Source organism: Lepus europaeus, chromosome 5 (genome assembly GCF_033115175.1).
Source record: "Lepus europaeus isolate LE1 chromosome 5, mLepTim1.pri, whole genome shotgun sequence".
In the NCBI taxonomy this organism is placed as follows: domain Eukaryota; kingdom Metazoa; phylum Chordata; class Mammalia; order Lagomorpha; family Leporidae; genus Lepus; species Lepus europaeus.
Genome location: NC_084831.1, coordinates 113,411,653 through 113,429,972, shown reverse-complemented (window position 1 = coordinate 113,429,972; position 18,320 = coordinate 113,411,653). Strand labels below are relative to the sequence as shown.

At 48.5% G+C, this 18,320-nt stretch overlaps 1 protein-coding gene across 3 annotated transcripts in view; it reads left to right on the top strand.

The window, feature by feature from the left end:
• The first annotated feature begins 224 nt into the window (after nucleotides 1-224).
• The window catches only part of ZNF697 (zinc finger protein 697), a 35,635-nt gene continuing 17,539 nt past the window's right edge, over nucleotides 225-18,320 (top strand). Inside the window, exon 1 of one of the 3 annotated variants that reach the window (XM_062192072.1) lies at nucleotides 225-302. Coding sequence is in view for 1 of the 3 variants with exons in the window: in XM_062192070.1 (XP_062048054.1) it covers nucleotides 15,490-15,497 (8 nt within the window). In the remaining 2 variants the exon portion in view is untranslated. Of the gene's footprint in view, nucleotides 303-1,091; nucleotides 1,126-15,412; nucleotides 15,498-18,320 lie in introns of those variants that run through there. The other 2 variants (XM_062192071.1, XM_062192070.1) reach the window with 2 other exon arrangements.

Here is an 18,320-nt window from a genome sequence, read left to right as displayed (position 1 = left end):
GACCTCCTAGATGATTATTTCTCAGCCACACTCCAGTGCCTCCTAGAACCCCTCCTTTCCTAGCACGGTTCATTGCGTTGGGCTCACTCTTCTGGCCAGTCGCATCTTTTAAGCACCGAGCCTCTACCGGTGCTTCCTCTGGGCAGTGCCAGAAATGGACAGGCACTTGTGGAGGGCACCGCAGACTCTGGCTGTGTTCGCCATAGGGGACGCAGGGTTCCTCTCTTGTGGCCAGCGTCACGACCAAGTTACAATGGCCAGCATGTCTGTTCTGCAGGACCAGTAGTAGCCGGATCCTAAAGGTGAGTCAGGGAAAAGGAAGGGGAAATTCCAGCGCGCTCCCAAGTCAACAACACACGGGTGTTTACATGTCCACTATTTAATTCATGCACGTTATCTTCAATCTCTTAATTGCGTTTCTTGAAAAGATGCTTGGGTCGAGGCCAACATCGCAGGGAGGAATGTCACCGGCTCCGCGGGGCTTTAAGGACGCGGCGCCAAGATCTTAAGGAACCTGGATTCCTGGTGAGCAGTCAAGCTCTCTAATCCGCCCCCAGCAGGATTCCGGCGGCTCAAAAAAGAGAAGGAAAATCTGCTTTTTAAAAAAAAAACAAAAACAAAACACAAGTCTACCCAACGCGAACCCATCACAAACTTCCTCGTTTCTAAAGAGAAGGCCGCTCCCAACGCAGGGTTGTCCTGCACACTGCGCCCGCGTCCGGTGCGGCGGAGAGCACGAGCCAGCGGGGCGGGGCCCGGGCTCCACCCGCGGCCGCTCCAGTGCCCGGGTGCGCCGCGAAGGGGCGAGCGCCTGGCTCCAGCGCGGGGCCCCGGCCTGGCCGGAGCTCGCTCCGGGGCGCTCGCTGCTGCGGTGGCAGGAAGTCCCCGGGAACTACAAATCGAGGCATGCTGGGAACATTCCCCTGCTCCTCCCAGGAAACGTCCTTTGTCCAGCCCTACAGGAAGCCCCAGTGAGGAGTCAGCCGGGCAGCCAGCCAGCCAGCCAGGCAGCCAGCGGCCGCTGCAGCCGCCGCCACCGCAGCACAAGGGCAGACGCGCCGCGGTGCGGGACTCGGGCCGGGGCGCGCGGTGCCCTCGCTCCCCGCCGCGCCCGCCGCCGCGCAGGTAGGAGCGTGGCTGTGGCTGGGCTCACCTGCCAACGGGGGACGGGGCGCCCTGGGACCCGACTGACCGCTGCGGGATGGAGTATATGCCCCAGGGCGGGGGCGGAACGGCTGCGCGATGCTGTGTCTCGCAGGGTGGAACGATGTCCGCTCCCCTGGGGCGCAGGGACCCCGGGCGCTTGGGGTGCTGCTCTTAGCGCCCCGAAGCTGGGGCTGAGCTCCCTCCGGGTCTGGCGAGGGGCGGGGAGGCTGAGACACGAGGGAGGAGACAGCGCTGCAAGAGGGAGTCGGACCGTCCCGCCGACCACCGAAGGGGGCATCAGAGACCCTCGGAAAAACGAGGCCCAGGGAGGAGCTTGGAAGGCCAGGAGAAGGTGAAGGGCTTTGTGTGCAGCTGTGGACCGGGACGGACTGCGCTCTGCTTGCGGTCTGTCCGCGCCTCCAGCCCCACAGAGGGCTAAGAGGGTGGAGGCGGGCCCCCCGGAGAAGGGGCAGGAGAGGGCCCGCAGGTCATCTTGGGTCCTTGTGAAATGTGTGCCTCCCCGTTCCTCTCCGCTCCCTTCTAGCCTGACTCATAGGAGCAGCCGGGGCTGCCGTCACTCCGGGCAAATGGCACAATATGGATGGGTGCGTGGAGGGGTGGGCGACGGCCAGCTTCCCAAGAGGGGTCGCCTCCAGCCTGGTAGTCTTCCCAACGGCAAGTCTCTTCATCGGGCGGTGGGTGTGGGTGGTGGGCAAAGCTCCAGCCTGCACGCTCAGGCTGGGGATTGTGAGCGGAGGAGGCAAGGGCGAGGCGCGCATGCTGTGGGGGTTGGAGGGCGATTGACCATATGGTCAGTGTCGGTGACGGCCAGGCCGTGAGAATCGGGTTGCCACTTGCGCTGGGACTTTCCGCGATTTTCCTTTTTTCTGCCCTCACGCCCCCGCCCCGATAGTGAATCACCCACCCTTTGCACCCTTGGCTACGTGAGCGCTAGACTGAGTTCAGTGTTGTATTCCTAGGGCTCTCAGAGCAGGCTTACTTGTGCTTAACCTGTGGGGATGCAGGAACACTCCACATTGGCCACCTCCTCCCCGGAGACTGAGTGTGGTAAAGGTGGTTGGATAATAGCTAGAGAGTTAATGGTCTTTGAGGAGCTATGATAAATGAGTGGGCAACTTTGCACACAGTCCAAGTGCGGCTGCTGGAACTGCACTCTGCTCCCCGTCTCTCCTGTGTGCCCTCCTCTGGTTTTGGTGGCTGACTCCAGATGCTTACCTCTTTCTCTTGATGAGTGAACACATGGTTATTGGCTAAGGTGGCGTGTATTTTGAGAGCCAGATGAGCCTTGAAAAGTGTGACTTGGGTGGCAAGGTGGGAGTACCCGAATCTGTGGTAAGAAGGATGTGATAGGGTGCAGAGAGCCCTGTATACATGGCTTATAGGAGGAAACAAAATAGTTTTCCATTGGCTTCTATAGGAGAGATCATTGAATGAAGAGAAGAAAAAGAAAAACCCAGTTGTCTAAGGTGAGGGTACAAGTGAAGGGGATCTGTGAAATCAGATGATTGCCAGTTGGAACAGTGGATTGTGTATGTGTGTGTGTGTGTGTGTGCTGGGAGAAGGTTGATGGCAGAATTTCAGGTCAGGGGTGGGCATTCAGCCTAGTGGTTAAGACTCCATAGTCTTGTATTGGGGTACCTGGGTTCATTATCCACTACCTGCTCTTGACTTCAGCCTCCTGCTAATGCAGACCCGGGAGAAAGGGGTGATGGCCTGAGTCACTGGGTTCCTGTAACCCATCGGAGAAGCCTGGGTTGATTGCCTTGCTGTTGGCTTTGACTGAGTCCTGGCAGTTGCTGGGTGTTTGGGGATTGAACCAGAGGATGGAAACTCTGTCTCCTAGTTCAGCCTAGCCCAGGAGAATAAGATGGCACTAGATGAACCAAGATCAGCAACGGGAAGTCAGGCTGCGCTTAGTGTTACATGAAGGAAAACATAGATGGCCTTCGAAGACTACTGGGGTTAGCGCTAAGTGGGTGCAGATCAGGAAGCCCAGCTAAGGCAGCCGGATTGGCGGGATGAAGCGTGACCTCCCTGCCTGCATGACTAAGGCTGATGCGTTTGCGTCGCTTTTCCTCTCTCCTCTCAAAAAGCTCTCTGGATTTCCTCTGAGTCTACATGTTTGCGTATGTTCTAGTATCCAGAGAAGGGAAGAGACAGAGCAAAGGTTAGTTACAAAGATGATTAACTAAGGCAAGAAGAGGTTGTCTTGGGGCCAGCACTGTGGTATAGTAGGTTAGGCCTCCCCTGGGGTGCCGGCATCCCACATGGGTGCTGGTTCGAATCCTGGCTACTCCACTTCCAATCCAGCTCCCTGCTAATGGCCTGAGAAAGCAGCCAAAGATGGCCCAAATGCTTGGGCCCCTGCACCTGCATGGGAGACCTGGAAGAAGCTGCTGGCTCCTGGCTTTGGATTGACCTAGCTCTGGCTGTTGCGGCCATTTGGGGAGTGAACCAGAGGTTGGAAGATCTTTCTCTTTTATCCTCCCCCCCTCCCCCAACTCTACCTCTCAAATAAAAATAGGTAAATCTTAAAAAAAAAAAAAAAAAGAGTTTGTCTGCCTGCTCATGTAGAAAGAAAAAAATAAGCTACAGTGTCCTTAAGAGGTCTGGATCCTAAATCTCTCTCTGCCCGTTTGTTGGCCTTGGCCTTGTATCTGAGATCCTACTTCTTTTTTCTTTCTTTATCCCTCAGCAGGTCTCTTCGTGCCACCTACTTTGCAGAGTTAGTGTGATCAGGGAAGGCTATTTCTTACTTTGGCTTTCGGAGGCCCTTGCAGTTACTGTGCCCAGCTACCTCCCAGGCTTGCAGCACACAGCCCTCCGTTCCCAGGTTTCTTCTACCTCTGTGGTTGTCAAGTTGAACCCCATGCCTGTTGGGCATTCTGGCACTGCCTCGATTCTTTTTGTCCAGATTTTCACCCAAATGATCAGCTCTCTTATAAAAGCCATCCTAGACTTCCCAGTCAGAATTGATCTTATCCCTATGGTACCTGATTTTTTTTTTTGGCACCTTTCTCTGTCTTGTGATACTTATCTTTTTCTCCCTCACTCTATAAATCCTTGAGGTCAAAGACTCCTCTCTACCTGGTGCTTTGTATCTGGCAGGATGCTTGATTTGAAAGGCAGGAGTTAATGAAGAAATAAATGAAAGAGTATATACACCTTAATTTGTCCCTTTCCTTTCCTGTAAAAAAATTAGAGAGCCCTCCTTGTAGACCTGTGAAGATTCATTGCAATTGTGAAAATAAAGTGTCTTTTATGTGGTAGTCATGCTTTTCTATTTGCTGTTGGATGTAGAGACCCTAAACCTCTCACAGGGTCTAATATAAAGACATTCACAAGGAGTTTGTGGATAAGCTTCTTTGCCAACCTAAATTTCAAATATATGAAATGGGTTAATCCTGAGAGAATAATCCACCAGTTTTGCCCTTTCCTGGACTGAAGCAAGTGTTTCCTTTCAGTTATGAAGGTATGACGTGCTCCTTAGAAAGCAGCACTATAAAGACTGTCCTGCTGTTTGCAACGTACCCAGGCATCCACCATGTTGCTTTCCCTTTTTTAAAAAAATAATTTATTTATTTTGCTTGAAAGGCAGAATGACTGAGAGAGAGAGAGAGAGAGAGAGAGAGAAAGGACAGGGAGAGAGAGATACCCATTCTCTGGTTCACTCCCTAAATGCTTGCAGCACTGGGCTGGGCCAGGCCAAATCCAGGACCCAGAAACTCCATCTGGGTCTCCCAGGTGTGAGATAGGCACTCAAGTGCTTGAGGCATTATCTGCTGGCCTCCCAGGCATATTAACAGGAAGCTGGATCAGAAGCTGAGTAGCTGGGACTCGAAACAGGTACTCAGATATAGGATGCTGGCATCCCAAGTGGTGGCTTAACCCACTGTTCCACCATGTTTGCCCACCCCACCTTCATTTTTATCGGCCAGGCAATCTACTAGCTCAAGACACATCAGAGTTTCCCCCAAAGACATTGTAATTTAGTAGTCATCGCCTCTAACCAAACAGTCTTTCATGTTACCTCTGTTTGTTCAAGAGGCAGGACAGACAGACTGAGGGTATTTCTATTCACTGGTTCACTTCCCAAATGCTTGCAACAGCTGAGGCTGGAACCAGGAGCCCGGAACACAATCCAGGTCTCCCATGTGGGTGGCAAGAACCCAGTTAATTACTACTGCCCCCAAGGTCAAGGGGAAGGGAGAAGCTGGAGTCAGGAGCTTCTCACTGCTAGGCTAAACATTCACTCCCTCATGTTGCCTTTTTATGTGATTTCCAGAGTCATCATACCATTTATTGAGCATTTATGAGTCCAGTCAGCTGTTAAGCTCGATTGTTTACATGTGTTGTCTTTTGTAATCTGAGGATTTACATATTATTGTCTCCATTCTAAAATGAGGAAACCAGGGCTCAGAGTATACTTAAGGACCTTGCCTGGAGTCCCAGATTCTGAACTGGAGATGGACTGAAATTTATGTTTGTTGACTGCCTGGAATTTTTCAGAATTTGCTTTCCAGTGGAGAAAACTACCCAATCTCTATTTCTTCTTCCTTAAAGTCTTCCACTTTCCAGGTTGCCTACCAGGAGCATTTTTGGGCTTATTAACTCATGCTAGAGGATCTCATTCTGAGAAATGTGTGTGTGTGTAAATTTATGTCCTTAAACTCCCATGGCATCAATTGGAAAGTCCAAGTTCAGAATGCCTAATCAGACCTTTGGACATAGAACTGTTTGCTTGGAATTCTTTTTTAAAAGTTATTTAGTTATGTATTTTCATCTACTTGGAGAGAGAGAGAGAGAGAGAGAGAGAGAGAGAGAGAGACAGAGAGATTTCATTGGTTCACCACCCAAATGCCCGTAATGGGCAGGCTGAAACCCGGAGCCAGGAGCTCCATCCACATCTCCTACGTGGGAGACAGCCATCACCTGCTACCTTCCAGGATGCATGGTCAGGAAGTTGGATCTGAAGCTGGCACTCCAGTATGGGATGCAGGTATATCAAGTTGGCAGCTTAACCTGCTGTGCCACAATGTCTGCTCCTACCTGGGATTCTTTTTCTTTCAGTATCTCTCAGTCATTTCTGTTGCTCTCTTCAGGCTGACCTCATCTGGGCAGCCCTTCTTGACCAAGACAAGCCACCCTCAACCCTTCCTCCAATCTCTTACATTATTTGAAATACCTGGGGTTCAGTGTCTTCTAAATGAAAGTAAACTTGAGTCAGCGCCCACCTCCCCCACCTCCCCCACCTCCCCACCCCATGTTGCAGAGACCACGTTCAGAACTCAGCCTGGCGTGTGGTGAACTTCCAGAAACTGAGTTATGGATGAACTGGTCATGCCTAAAATGCAGAAAGGTGGGCAAGAAAGATTTGTCGGTTGACAGCTTGTTTCTGTTGTAGAAGACAGAGCAGAGAGAGGATAATTTGCTCAGTTGATTTTCACCCTTCTCATGTGACTGTCCAAACTGGTAAGTGCCCTCTGGAAGTGTCCCAGGGCAGATCTGTGTAACTCTGAGTTTTATGAGCGTGACTAACACCGGCACTCAGGGATTGCAATGTTTTAATGATTTTTGGTAGCATGGATGGGGCCATTGTGTTAGTGCCTTCTGCCTTGCTGGCATGCCCAAACCTTCTAGCAAAGCATTTGCTCTGCATCTGAGAAAAATCAGGAGTTCCTGACAATGCCGGTTTGGGGAAAAGCTGCAGGTTTGAGAAGGGGGGAAGGGGAGAGAGGGAGAGAGGTGGGAAGAGAGAGAGAGAGAGAGAGAGAGGAGAGAGATGAGAGAAGGAAGAAAGGCAGGCGAGAGTGAGGAAGAAAGAGAATTCATTCTGTTTTTGCCTCTGAGACAGAAGTAAGAGTTGTGTGGGGAACAGCTCTGGGCTTTGTTGCTTTGGTGTTAGTCGAGGGTGGTTGAAAGATGAGCAGCTCTTTGGGTGGAGGAGGCCTTCATCTGTCGTAAGACTGAACCCATCTCCCGAGGCTGAGTATGCCTTCTTTTCCTTTGACCTCAGTGCTGCACCGAACTTTAAAAGCCTTGTCTGTGTACACAGTACGCCATGGGTTGCTATGAGCACATTAGTCATTTGACTTTTTAAACTTTTTTACTTAACAGATAGAGATGTACACATGCTGGCTCACTCACAGAAGACAGGATCCTGGAACCCCATCTGTGTCTCCCACATGTGTGGCAAGGGCCCAAGTACTTGGACCATCTTCCACTTCTTTTCCAGGCACGTGAGCAGGATTTGGAAGTGCAGGAGCCAGGCCACAAACCGGCCCTCATATGGGATGCTGGCATCATAGGCAGCGATCTGCGCCCCAACACCCACCCCCATTTGTTGTTTTAAAGGAGATGGAGAGGCAGGTAGTTGGTATAGCATTTTCAGTACCACTTGGAACACTTGAGTCCCATATTGGACTACCTGGGGTTGAGCCCCAGCTCTGCTTACAGTTCCAGCTTCCTGAATAATGGGCACCTTGGGAAGCTGCAGGTGAATGGCTGAAGGACTTTGGTCCTTGCCACCCACTTGAGAGACCTGTATTGGGTTCTGTGTTCCTGGCTTTAGCCTGGCTCATCCCTGGCTGTGATGGGCATTTAGGGGAATGAACCAGCAAATGAAAGCTCTTTTTTTCTTTCTTTCCTTTTGCCTCCCTCCTTCTATTTCCCTACCTGTCAAATAAAATTTAAAGAAGAATAATAGAGATATTTAAAGGAGAATGGGAGAGTTCCCAGAATTGCTACATCTATTCAGCAAGCCATGTTTTATGTATCCATTGGTTAGCAGCCGTGTTTTATTGAGATGTGTGGGAGAGCCACATGGAATCCTTTAGGCTTCCCCTTGCTGTACAGAAGACAGTCTGAGTCCTGTGCCTATAACCCTGACTTGTTAAGTATAGTTAAGGCAAAAGGGCCTGCTTATATTTAGAGAGGTATTTTAATATATGTGTTGTTGATTGATTTTACTTAGGTGTGTATAAAATCTTCTAAGAATTTTAGCAGAATCTTATCATAAATCCAAAACAGGGACCATTCTTTCTGGTTTTATCTACTAAGAAATGTGTCACTTTGGTCTCAGTGTCCTGCATATCCACTTAGAACCCTGTGGGAAGTCCTTTCCAGGTGATTTCCACCAAACCCCTGCCTCCTGAAACTTTGTACATTTCAATCAATTTTTTTTTTTAAGTAGAGAGATTGACATTGAGATGTTTCATCTACTGGTTCACTCCCCAAATGCATGCAACAGCCAAGGGCTAGGCCAGGCTGAAGGCAGGATGCCCTGAACTCTCTCCAAGTTTCCCAAATGGGTGGCAGGGGCCCAAGTACTTGGGTCCTCTTTTGCTGCCTTCCCAGGTGCATTAGCAGGGAGAACCTGCTAATGGCAAAGGATGAGAGTTTGGGTTGCTCCACATATTCACCAACATTTGGTGCTATTGGTGTTTTGGATCAGAAGAGGAGCTGGGACTTGCACCAGCAGTTGGATGGGGTTTCTGGTATGGTGATCGGTGCCTTAACCTGCTCTGTCCCGATGACAGCTTTTTTTTTTTTTTTTTAAAGATGTATTTATCTATCTGAAAAGCAGAGTTACAGAGAGGAAGAGGCAGAGAGAGAGAAAGAGAGGTCTTCCATTCTCTGGTTCACTCCCCAATTGGCCTCAACGGCTGGAGCTGTGCCAATCCGAAGCCAAGAGTCAGGAGCCTCTTCCAGGTCTCCCACTAGGGTGCAGGGGCCCAAGGACTTGGGCTATCTTCGACTGCTTTCCCTGGCCATGGCAGAGAGCTGGATTGGAAGTGGAGCAGCTGGGACTCAAACCCTCGCCCACATGGGATGCTGGCACTGCAGGTGGTGGCTTTAACTGCTACACCACAACACCGGCCCTGATTGCTTTTTGTTCCTTACAGTCTTTCAGTAAGGTATTACTGGTAATAGGAGGTGGTTTTGAAAGCTGACTTCTAAAAAAATTCAGTGTCTGGAATACAGAACCTAAAAAATGGGGAAGACAATGTAAGTGTTCAGTAAATATTTGTTGAATGAATGAATGGGTTATATTTAAAATATTTCATTGCTTTTCTTTCCTAATGTGGTGCTGCCCATATTTTACAGTGAGGTGTGTGACAGGTTATGTGTTTCTAAATTATATATGCTGGGGAAATAATTATACATGTACACACATATATATATTTAAAAACAGAATTAAACAATTTAAATGTATTTATTTATATTTATTTTATTTATTTGAAAGGGAGATAGACAGAGAAAGAGAGATAGAGATCTTCCTTTAGCTTACTCCCCAAATACTCTCAACAGCTGGTGCTTTGCCAGTTTGAAGCCTGGAACCAGGAGTTCAGAGCCCAGATCCCAAAACCTGGAGCCAGGAGCCAGGAAACTCACTCCACTCCTACATGGGTGGCAGGGACCCAGTCACTTGTTACCTCCAGGGTCTGCAGTAGCAGAAGCTGGAATGCGAAGTGGAGTTGGTGCTAGAACTCAGGCACTCCTGTGTAGGATGTGGGCATCCCGAGCAGAGCAGCGTCTTTACTGTTGGACCAAACACCTGCCCTCACACTGTATTTTCAAGAGCTGGTTTAGGTTCAGGCTAAAGCGAGCAGAATGTACAGAGTTCCCATATGCTTCCTGCCCCATAGCATCTTGCACCAAAGTGTTACGTTTGTTAAAATTGATAAAGCTACGGCAGCACATGATCATCACCCAGTATCCATCCATCCATGCATCCATGCACTTTCGGGTTCTCGCTCAGTGTTGCACATACCATGGTTTCTTGACAAATATTTAATGACAAAGAGCATTGTACAGAAACTTCTGTGCTCCACCTGGTCATCCCTCTCTTTCTCTAAACCCTGTGACCACTGATATTTTTACTGTTTCCATCATGTTGCCTTTTCCAGAAAGTCATATAGTTGGAATCATATAGTGTGTGGTCTTTGACTTAGTAATATACATTAAGGCTCCCCCTTGCCTTTTTATGGTTTGACAGCTTATTTGCTCATTTAGCATAAATTGATATTCCATTTTCTGGTTGGTTGTATTGCAATTTAACCATTCATCTACTGAAAGCCATTTTGGCATCTTCTGGTTTTGGCAGTTATGAATAAAGCAACTGTAAAGATTTGTGTAAATGTTTTAGTGTGGAACTAAGTATTTGGGTAAACACAAAGGAGTGTTCGATTCTGTGGGTAAGAGTAGGCTTAGTTTTCTAAGAAACTGTCATCCAAAGTGATTGTATCATGATGCGTTTCCACCAGCAGAGGATGAGAGTTCAGGTTGCTCCGCATATTCACCAACATTTGGTGCTGTTGGTGTTTAGATTTTTGACAATCAGTGGTAGTGGTGTCTTGATGATTTAATTTGCAATTCCTTAGTGTCAGCTGGTGTTGAACATGTTTTCACACACACACACACACACACATATATATGTATGTATGTATGTATATGTATTTGCCATTTGTGTATCATTTTTGGTGAGATGGCTGTTCAGACATGCATTTTTACAGAGTTCTTTGTTTTCTTATTGCTGAGTTTTATGAGTTCTTTGCATATTTGGTTAACAGTCCTTTATAGATATTTCTTTTGCGAATATTTTCTCCCAGTCTATGGCTTGTCTTTTCAATCTCTTTATTGTAAAAAATACAAATTCTAGGGGCCAGTGTTGTGGCACAGCATATTAAGCCACCACCTATGACATTGGTATCCCATATGGGTGCTGGTTGGCGTCCTGGTTGCTCCGGTTCTGATCCAGCTTGCTACCTAATGTGCTTGGGACAGCAGCAGAAGATGGCCCAAATGCTGCCACCCATATAGGAGACCCAGATGGGATTCTAGGCACCTGGCTTTGGTCTGGCTCCGTTCTGGCCATTGCAGCCACTGGGGAGTTAACCAGCAGATGGAAGCTCTCTCTTCTGTGTGTTTCTTCCTCTGTGTAACTCTGCCTTTCAAATAAAAACATAAATATTTTAAAGATAATTTCTAGTTATTTGAAAGGCAGAAAGACAGACAGAGGGAGAGATCTCCCATCCTCTGGCTCACTCACCAAATGTCCACAGCAGCCAGGACTGGATCAGGCTGAAGCCAGGAGCCAGGAGCTAGGAACTCAGACCAGGTATCCAGGTCTCTCTTGTCAGTGGCAGGGATCCATTTTTTTTTTTTTAAGATTTATTTACTTTATTTGAAATGCAGAGTTAACAGAGAGACTGAGGCAGAGAGAGAGAGTGAGGGAGGTTCACTCTCCAGTTGGCCGCAACGGCCAGAGCTGCACCTGTCTGAAGCCAGGAGCCAGGAGCTTCTTCCAGGTCTCCCATGCAGGTGCAGGGGCCTAAGGACTTGGGCCATCTTCTACTGCTCTCCCTGGCTATAGCAGAGGGCTGGATCAGAAGTGGAGCAGCCAGGACTTGAATCAACGCTCATATGGGATGCCGGCACTGCAGGTGGTGGCTTTACCCACTATGCCACATCTTTGGGCTTTGTATCCAAAATAGGTAAGTTGTGACTGGCCACCACCTTGGGATGCTCTTGTGTTTCTACATCTGGTCAGTCAAGTGCCCAGAGCACTTCCGAGCTCTTTTTGTCAGTCTGGAATCTCAAGTCAGCATCCCTTTCTCTCAAAACACATCTAATACCTTCATCCAAAAAATGTTTTCTGTTTTATTGAAAGGCAGGGTTGGGGGTAGAGATTGAGAGATTACTCCCTAAATGCCCACAGCAGCTGGGGATGGGCCAAGCAAAAGCTGAGAGCTGGAAACTCAATCCCAGGTCTCCCATGCGCATGGCAGAGACCCAAGTCCATGAGCCATCACCCGCTGCCTCCCAGGGTGTGCATTAGCAGGAAGCCTGGGGCAGGAACTCAGGCCCTGTGATGTGGGAGGTGGTCGTGTAACGCTGCTTCCAAACCACTAGGCCCGGTGCCAGGCCAGGTGCCCACTCTGCGTGTTGAATATAGTGTGCTCCTGCTCTGCCCTCACCCCAGCAACCTTTCTGGTCTCATGATTCCCGTTTCATTCATGTTTAGTTTCTGTGCTGCTCACTGTGTGTGTGCGTGGGGGGGGTGGGTGGGTAGGAGAGAACTGTGTCTTGTCCGTGTGGAAGAGTCTCGAATATCCCAGGAGGAACACAGAGCTCCCTGGCCCCTGATGAGTGCGTGGCAGAAGGCAGGGTCAAAGCTGCGTGCAAACGGAGGAGCCGCACCGGGTCACTGGTCCGCACTGTGGGTGCTGACATTCAGCCGAGGGCTGCAGGATTCCTTTTCTAGAACGTTCTGTCTAACTTTTGAAGGTAATTGCCACTGTCTGTCATGAGTGCCTGGTTAGCAGGGTAATTAGGTGTGTGTCGGTCCTGCTGCTCCCAGGAGTTAGAAGTTAGTTTGCTCCCGTGGCCCAGCTTTACCTGATGTGATCTTGGCCAAATCATTGGATCTTTTTAGATCTTTTTTATGTTTGTTTGTTTGTTTGTTTGAGGCTGAGGGAGAGAAAGAATTATACCTAATTTTATCCATTTCAAGAAATATTTCAGGGTCTGTTATTTGTGGGGAAATCACTAAAGTGAACAAAAACAACTTTTTTCCCACAGTGAACTTAGAGTTGAAAGGAGGCAGAGGAGAGCGAGAGCCAAAAATAAGATGACTTCACAAAAGTATGGTTCTATTTAAACTCTAATATTAAGCAGAGTAACATAGCTTAAAGAATCATCTATTTGAGCACTTTTTTAAACTTTTTTTTTTTTTTTTATTTGTTAGAAAGAGAGAGAATCTTCCATTTGCTGGTTCCTTTACCAAATACCAGCAACAGCTGGGGCTGGGCCAGACCAAAGCCAGGAGCCAGGGACTCTGTCATAGTCTCCCACATGGGTGGCAGGGGCCCAAGCACCCAGGCCATCCTCTGCTGCCTCTCTGGCACATTAACAGGAAGCCGGGTTGGAAACAGAGTAGCTGGGACTCGCGCCTGCACTTGGACCTGGGATGTGCCCTGCCCAAGTGGCAGCTTAAGCTGCTGCATCACAAGGCCTGCCCTGTGTCATTTTTTGAGGAAGAACAGCCTAGCTAGAGAGGAGAAACAGCATGCCTTCGGGGGCATTTACAGCAACTCTGGCCAGAGTTTGATGAGGGAGGTTAAGGTGAGGTGAGAGAGTCCTGGGCGATGGCATTGAGGACTTGGAGTTTGTGCTTCTGTGGCAGAGTCACTTAGGGGCCTGTGCCGTGACAACCAGGTGATAGGTGGGTACCGGGAACTAGCAAGCGTGTCCCCTGCACTGAGAGTGGCAACAGAAAGAAGAAGAGAAATGTAAAAACATGGCAGCTTACTTGGTTGAAAGGGGCGAGGTACAGGTCAAAGTTGGAGCCAAGGTTTTGTGCCTGATGCATAAGAACAAAGAAGGTATGAACAGAAGTGGACACTGTTGGGAGGAGCTGACTTGCAGCAAAGACTGGGAGAACAAGTCCTTGTTTTTTTAATATGACTTGGGCAGAGCCACATATTGCAAAGGGAAATTGGTATCGTCTTTACAACAACCTCCCAAAGTCACATGCTTTTTCCCATTGTATAGATTAAGAAACTGAGACCCAAAGAGGTGAAAGAGCTGTCGGGGACACACAGGATAAACATGGCAAGCTTCCATCTTTAACAGTGTTTATTTATTTGAAAGGCAGAGAGAAAGAGAGAGAGAGGGATCTTCCATCTGCTGGTTCAGTCCCCAAATAGCCACATCAGCCAGAGCTGGACAAGGCTGAAGCATGGCATAACCTATACTATTTTTGCAGCTTGAGGCTGCCCTCTCCCACCCCCCAACACCAACTTTTCTTTCAAATACTATAGAAAGAACTAGGAAGTATTCCATGTGTACCGTAACACTCCATTAAGTCAATGCTAATTAAAACAACGGCTTTTTTTTCTACTCTACAGGATGTTTTGTATTTTTCTAGTAAAAACAGTAGAGAATCCAAACCTGTTGAACTAGAGACCATTTCTGAGGCTTACAGGAGTTTAGTTTGAAGCATGTTTTATAGAGGAAAAATAATTAAAATCACAATAGGGAAAAGGGATCAGCTAGAATCACGAAGAGAAAGAGCAATATAGGAAGAAGAAAGGTAGGATCAATTAAAGGCTGCCACAAAGCGGGAACAGTGAACCCAGAATAAGGCAGAAGGGGACTGGGGACACCCGACTTGGGACATTGAGACGGTAGCCTGAGTGGTCATCCCGGTTTTCCACCAGCTCACTGGTGAATTCAAACAAAGCACTTACTTTCTTGGATCTGTACTCTTTGTTTTGTTTTTGTAAAATGAGAGCCATTTCAAATAAGTTTTTTTTAGGTTTGTTATTTGAAAGGCAGAGCAACAGAGAGAGCGAGAGTGAGAGTGAGAGCGAGAGCAAGAGCAAGAGCAAGAGAGAGAGAATTTTGCTGGTTCACTGCTCAAGTGGCTATACCAGCCAGGGCTGGGCCAAGCTAAGGCCAGGAGCCAGGAACTCCATCTGGGTCCACCTTCCACTGCCTCCAAGGAGCATTAACAGAGAGTTGGATTGGAAGTAGAGCAGCGTGGACTTGAACTGGTGTTCTGTTATAGGATGCTGGTGTTCAAGCAGTAGTGTTACACCAAACACCGACCCCTAAAGAAATTTTCAACAGAAAGTTGTGAGATCTTTCTCGTTTTCTGTGGGTATATTTTCTTTAGAAAATGTAGCTTGTAGTGGGCTGCCCCTGCCACCTGACCCTCTTCTGCACAGCTGGCCACGTGGGCAGTGTAGAGCCACTAAAGCAGCAGCCAGAAGTGTCATAAAATAGAGGGGGAGGGGCGAGCATTTGGCACAGAGGGTCAAGCCGCTGCCTGGCGGCCAGCATCCCCTATGGGAGTGCCTGGTTGGAGTCCTGGGTCTGGTACACTTCCAGTCAGCTTCCTGCTGATGCACACCCTGGGGGGCTGGAGTTCCCAGCTCCGGCCTAACCCAGTCCTGGCTGTTGTGGGCATCCGGGGAGAGAACCAATGGATGGAAGCTTTGTCTCTCTGCCTTTCAAATAAAATTAATGAATACAAAAATTTTAAGTTTATGGAAAAATAGAATTAAGACAAGTTTATTTTTAAAAAAGACAGAAGGCGACTCAGACTGTATTTGTAGTAATGGGACATGTGGAGTTGAGCTGGGTTCTGGATCTGTGGTGCAGTTTTAAACTCTTTAAACTGGTGTTGCTTGAACAGGGGCCTCCCTGTGCTGTAGTCTTGAGTCATTCCCAGAATCCCCTTTACTAACTCTGGGTCTTTCCATGTTATATTTTCAGGCAAGATGACTTTGCTAACACTTTGAAGATTTGTTAGGAATGAGTTGGTGAGTGCGGCCAGATTTTAATTCTTTTTCTTTTGAGGAGAGAAAGATTAGCTAACAAAGCATTTTGTGTTCTCGATAGGCTGTGGTTTGATTAATGTGCTTTGACTCACTGCCCAAGTAAGCAGCTGATAGGAGCCATAAACCTGGGCTCAAACTTATAAATTGGAGCCGTCCCAGAGAGGCAGTGTGTTGGAGGTCTGAAGAGCAGCTTGGCTCCCTGTTAGTGCACCTGCCCCATAACACAAGTGATTAGGTAGTGAGAAGCAGATGAGCTGATGATGCTTGGAGACCCAGATCGACAGTGAATTAGCCCAGCACCATAGTCCAGGTTGGGTTGGGATTGGGCAAAAGTTGAGATGCCTATGGTGTAGGCTGGTGTGTCCTTTACTGGTGTGTTCGTGGGTAAGTCCCTCAGCCTATCTGAATCCTCCGTGCCTGACACATCTGTGTGTGCCAGGTGAGATCACCAAACTGGATCCGCAGGCTGCGATGTTAGGTCGCCCATTATCCGTCCCTTTGGAGATTTACTGGTACCTTTGCCTGCTTTCGCTTTTACCATGTGGTGGTGACATTGCTCCTCCGCCCCTTCCCCGAGACCTCTCTGGATGACTCCTGCAATGTCGTCGCGCGGCCTCTGTAGGAGTGGTTTACAGTGTTTCCGTCGTTTGGTTTTTGCTCTGTGGATCCTTTCAGAATCCAAGGAAAAGCTATGGGTCTCCTCAGAACAAAGTGTCTGCAGACACATTTACGTAACGTTCTTGGACTTTCGATGTCCTCAGACTTAGAACTCATGCTCGAGAAAAAAAACCCCGCATTTTATTTACAAGCTCCTCAGGAAATGCTAGGAGCTGGAGATACGAGGGACAGATCCAGTCTGATGAATGACTCCGGAATTGTGGTGTTCAAGTTATGAATATACCCTGGACACTTCGATGGACGCATCACTTCCTGGAGGGGAGCTGGGGCCTGGGCCTGGGCTGGCTCTGTGTGCCGTGGACTTCCTGGCCACCGCTGAGCTGTTGGTGTCTGGCATGGAGTGGGAACGTGGTGTCTCCGGGCTGCTCTCTTTCTACTCTGGTGCGGTGGTTTGGATGACACCTTGAGAATTTTCTCTGAGCAGGGCACTACCAAAATGTAAAAGTTCCTAGATTTGGCTGGTAGGGTAATTCTGTTCTGGCAGGTTCATCTCATGAAGATCATGTTTTCATACTTCACTGTAATGCTGGCTTCCTATTTTATCTGTACATCCCCCCTTAGAAGAGCATTCTGGGAACCGGCACTGTGGTGTAGCAGGTAAGGCTGCTACCTGCAGTGCTGGCATCCCATATGGGCACCAGTTCGAGACCCAGCTGCTCCATTTCCTATCCCTCTCTCTGCTGTGGCCTGGGAAAGCAGTAGAAGATGGCCCAAGTTCTTGGGCCCCTGCACCACCATGGGAAACCTGGAGGAAGCTCCTCACTCCTGGCTTTGGATTGGTGCAGCTCCGGCAGTTGCGGCCAATTGGGGAGTGAACCAGCAGATGGAAGACCTCTCTCTCTCTCTCTCTCTCTCTCTCTGTTTCTCTCTCTGCCTCTCCTTCTCTGTGTAACTCTTTCAAATAAATAAATAAATATTTAAAAAAGGAGCATTCTGTGAGGGGTCCGGTGCCATGGCTCACTTAGTTGATCCTCTACCTGTGGCGCCGGCATCCCATATGGGTGCTGGGTTCTGGTCCCGGCTGCTCCTCTTCCAGTCCAGCTCTCTGCTGTGGCCCAGGTGCTTGGGCCACTGCACCCACATGGGAGACCAGGAGGAAGCACCTGGCTCCTGGCTTTGGATCGGCGCAGTTCTGACCGTAGCGGCCATTAGGGGGGTGAACCAATGGAAGGAAGACCTTTCTCTCTGTCTCTCACTGTCTATACCTCTACCTGTCAAATAAAAAAAAAAAAAAAAAAAAAAAAAAAGAGCATTCTGGGGATGGTCAATTGTTGATGTACTTAATCTGTTGGACACTGGCGTCGTTTTGTCAGTTTGATGGTCCTGGGGATAAAACATTCTCCTTGCAAGGCTGTCACCACTAGGTCCCCTGGGTTCTGAATGTGGAGTTGGTGAATTAATGGTGGAAATAAAAAAGTTCTAGCTGGCAGTGTCCTCCCTTGAGTTCTTTGGAAATATAAAAGTAGATCAACATGGAAACAGGATTCTGATTCTATTTTGGACATAATAGCTATTCCTCCATCTTATAAAAAGAAAAAAAGGCCAGCAAGCATCAAGCTGAAGTTTCCTCTTTACTCCCCTGTCCCTCCCTGCGGTTCCCACGAGCACAGTCAACAGTAAGCATGCTAATCACTCCTGATTTGGCATGGCTTGTAAACCAGGCTGGTCCTTTTACGGATATCATTGGCATCAAATCTGTTCAGAATCTTTTAAAATTTTTAAAGTTTTTTTAAAAAAATTATTTATTTGAAAGGCAGAGTGCAGAGGAAGAGGGAAAGACAAGGAGAGGGGAAGAGGAGGAAGGGAGAAGGAAAGGGGTAGGGGAGAGGAAGGGGGATGAGATCTTCCATCTGCTGTTTTGCTCTCCAGCTACCCACTGTGATGGAGACTGGGCCAAGAGTGGACCCAGGTGAAGCCAGGAACTAGAAACTCAATCTAGGTCTCCCATGTGGCAGTCAGGAACCCAACTGCCTGAGCCATCAGCTGCTGCCTCCCAGGGTGTGAGTTGGCAGGAAGCTGGAATTAGGGGCAGAGCTGGGACTGGGACCCAGGCACTCTGACATGGGGTGTAGGCATCCCATCTTGTGTCTTACTTGCTAGGCCAAATATCTGCCCCTCTGCTCAGCA